General features: G+C 43.3%; 1 protein-coding gene across 3 annotated transcripts in view; it reads left to right on the plus strand.

The window, feature by feature from the left end:
• Positions 1 to 821: 821 nt before the first annotated feature.
• Positions 822 to 2,337, plus strand: part of PDCD11 (programmed cell death 11) — a 24,962-nt gene continuing 23,446 nt past the window's right edge. For all 3 annotated transcript variants that reach the window (XM_010000096.1, XM_010000098.1, XM_010000097.1), the window contains exons 1-3: positions 822 to 923; positions 1,514 to 1,645; positions 1,988 to 2,155. In XM_010000096.1, coding sequence (XP_009998398.1) covers positions 822 to 923; positions 1,514 to 1,645; positions 1,988 to 2,155 — 402 coding nt within the window. The remainder of the gene's footprint in view (positions 924 to 1,513; positions 1,646 to 1,987; positions 2,156 to 2,337) is intronic.

Here is a 2,337-nt window from a genome sequence, read left to right on the forward strand (position 1 = left end):
CTCGGTGTCTCAGCGCGGCTCCCGGTGCCGTGAGGAGCCTCGGTTTTGGTGCCTGCTTTCACATGCAGACGGTTTTGTGTGTCTGAGAGACGTGCTGCGTGTGCCCAGCGCGCTGGGGTGTTTGGGTGCCGATTCCTGTGGGAGTTCTGTGTGAGCGACGTGGTGAATGGTGTGAGTCGCGGCCTAACGAATCGGGTGTTGAATGCTCATTGAAACGTACTGAGGTTAAACTTAAATGTACAGGGAGATACACTTCTAGCCCACACAGAGAGGTGTCAAGTTGTGTTAACCTCTGTGGCTTCATAGAATCTGAAATTATAAATAAATATTACTAATAAATAAAATCCAAACTAATCCAAGAGGTAAAAGTGCAGACCAGGTTTACTTGGTGTTTCACTCTCAGCTTTCTCCTTGGTCACCAAAGCTGTAATTGCAGCTTGTTCATTGAATGTAGTAAGGAAATCTTATGATCATATCAAAGTAATAAATTCAGGAAACTTATGGCTAAAGAAGTTTTATTAATATCTATCTGGTGCATCTAAATGCTTAAAAATAATCCTTTAGTAGAACTAGGCAATAGTAAAAGTGTTAGGGATGCACATGTTTAGAAGGACCATTGCACTGCTTCAGCCTAGTCAAATGTTAGTTATGTTTGTACATGGGTTTCTGGTGGGTCACTAACAAACTGCAATGTAACCATCTGAATTCTTTCTTAGTTTGGGGGTCACTCATTCTTAAGTGCCTTTGGTGTTTGTGAGGAACAAGTGCAACAACTACCAGCTTCATCTCTGTTCTGTCATTTGTCCTATAGAAGTGCAAGGATGGCATCTATGGAAGAAAACTTTCCTCGAGGGGGGACCCAGAAGAAACCTGCAGAGGGAAAAACACCCAACTCAAAGTTAGAACGGGACAATTTGTTTGATGTATGTTGTTTCTCTGTTCTCAGTTAGCTCTTCTCAGAGGTCTTACACTATCAGAACATGACCTGCAGTCCTTCCCATTCCTTACTACTATAGTAAACTATGGAAGGGACTTCCATGAAGGGATACCTGCTGACATCCACCTTTCTCCTGAACTCTTAAAGATCCCTGATGTCTGGTGCATGTTCAATGTGATGACAGAAAAAGTTGAAGCAAAATTATTTAGGCTTTAGCTCTTTAAGTTTCCACAAGCATCTTATGCCAAGGTGTTTATGTAGTGAATCTGGTGTTAGTGGGTATGGACTAAGTCTGGTCTTTCTGTTAGTAGAGTGGTACAGGTAGATCACTTGTGCCACTCTTCTTCATGCCCAAGATTCTCAACGTTTTAAATTATCAGCCTCAGCCCAAAAGGAAATCTTTTACAAGACTTGGAATGTAAATGTTAGCAAGGTTGTTCTCTTCTCCGCAACCCCTCCAATCCTAGTATTTTCTTCTAATTTTATTCCTGGCAGGAGAATTTTGCCTTAGTGCAACATTCATATCTTTATCCAATTTTATGTTTTTTCCTCCTCTTGGCTTACCACCTGCTTTAGGTTCACCATGAAGAACAATCCAAGAAAAGAAAAAGGAGCCAGAAGGATCAAGGAAAGCAGAAGAAGTTCAAGGCAGACAAAACGGCTGCTGCTAAAGAGAGTTTTGTGAATATTGAACCACTCACAATAGAGGTTTGTGTATAAATGTTTGCTTAGGGTGACAGAGCACTGGAACATGCTGCCCACGGAGGTTGTGGAGTCTCCCTGGAGATACTAAAATCTGCCTGGATATGTTCCTGTGTAATCTGCTCCTAGGGGATCCTCCTCTAGCAGGAGGGTTGGACTCCAGAGGTCCCTTCCAGTCCCTGCCATTCTGTGATTTTGTGGGCATCTCTTTTCTTGGCTACATAAAAACATGTTCTCTCTAGGTAAACCTTTAAAAGTTAATTGACTGGGGACAAAAGTGTGTTAACCACCCTGATAGCTTTGACTTGCCAAGACATTCACAGTGTTTTGTTCTTCTTGCTCTTCCAGGCAGTCTGTGAGGGGATGCTGTTCCTTGGTTGTATAAAAGAGGTCAGTGACTATGAGCTGGTCATCAGCTTGCCCAATGGACTTGTGGGATTTGTGCCAGTCACGCAGATCAGTGATGCCTACAGCAAAATGCTGAGCAAGCAGGTTGCCCAAGGAGAACTCCTGGAGGTGAGACCTTGAATTGGGGCTGTGGTTTGTGTCTGGGAGATAGGGAGTAACTCAGAACCAACCCCAATGTCTTGCTGAGGAGCCTGGTTTCTGCTGTTTCACAGATGATAGTCTGCAGTGCCTTAGCCTTGACTAAGTAGTCCACAAACTTTGTAGACAGCCTGTTGAGCATGAAGAGATTT

The sequence above is a fragment of the Chaetura pelagica genome, unplaced genomic scaffold (assembly GCF_000747805.2).
Source record: "Chaetura pelagica isolate M959 unplaced genomic scaffold, ChaPel_1.0 scaffold436, whole genome shotgun sequence".
In the NCBI taxonomy this organism is placed as follows: Eukaryota; Metazoa; Chordata; class Aves; order Apodiformes; family Apodidae; genus Chaetura; species Chaetura pelagica.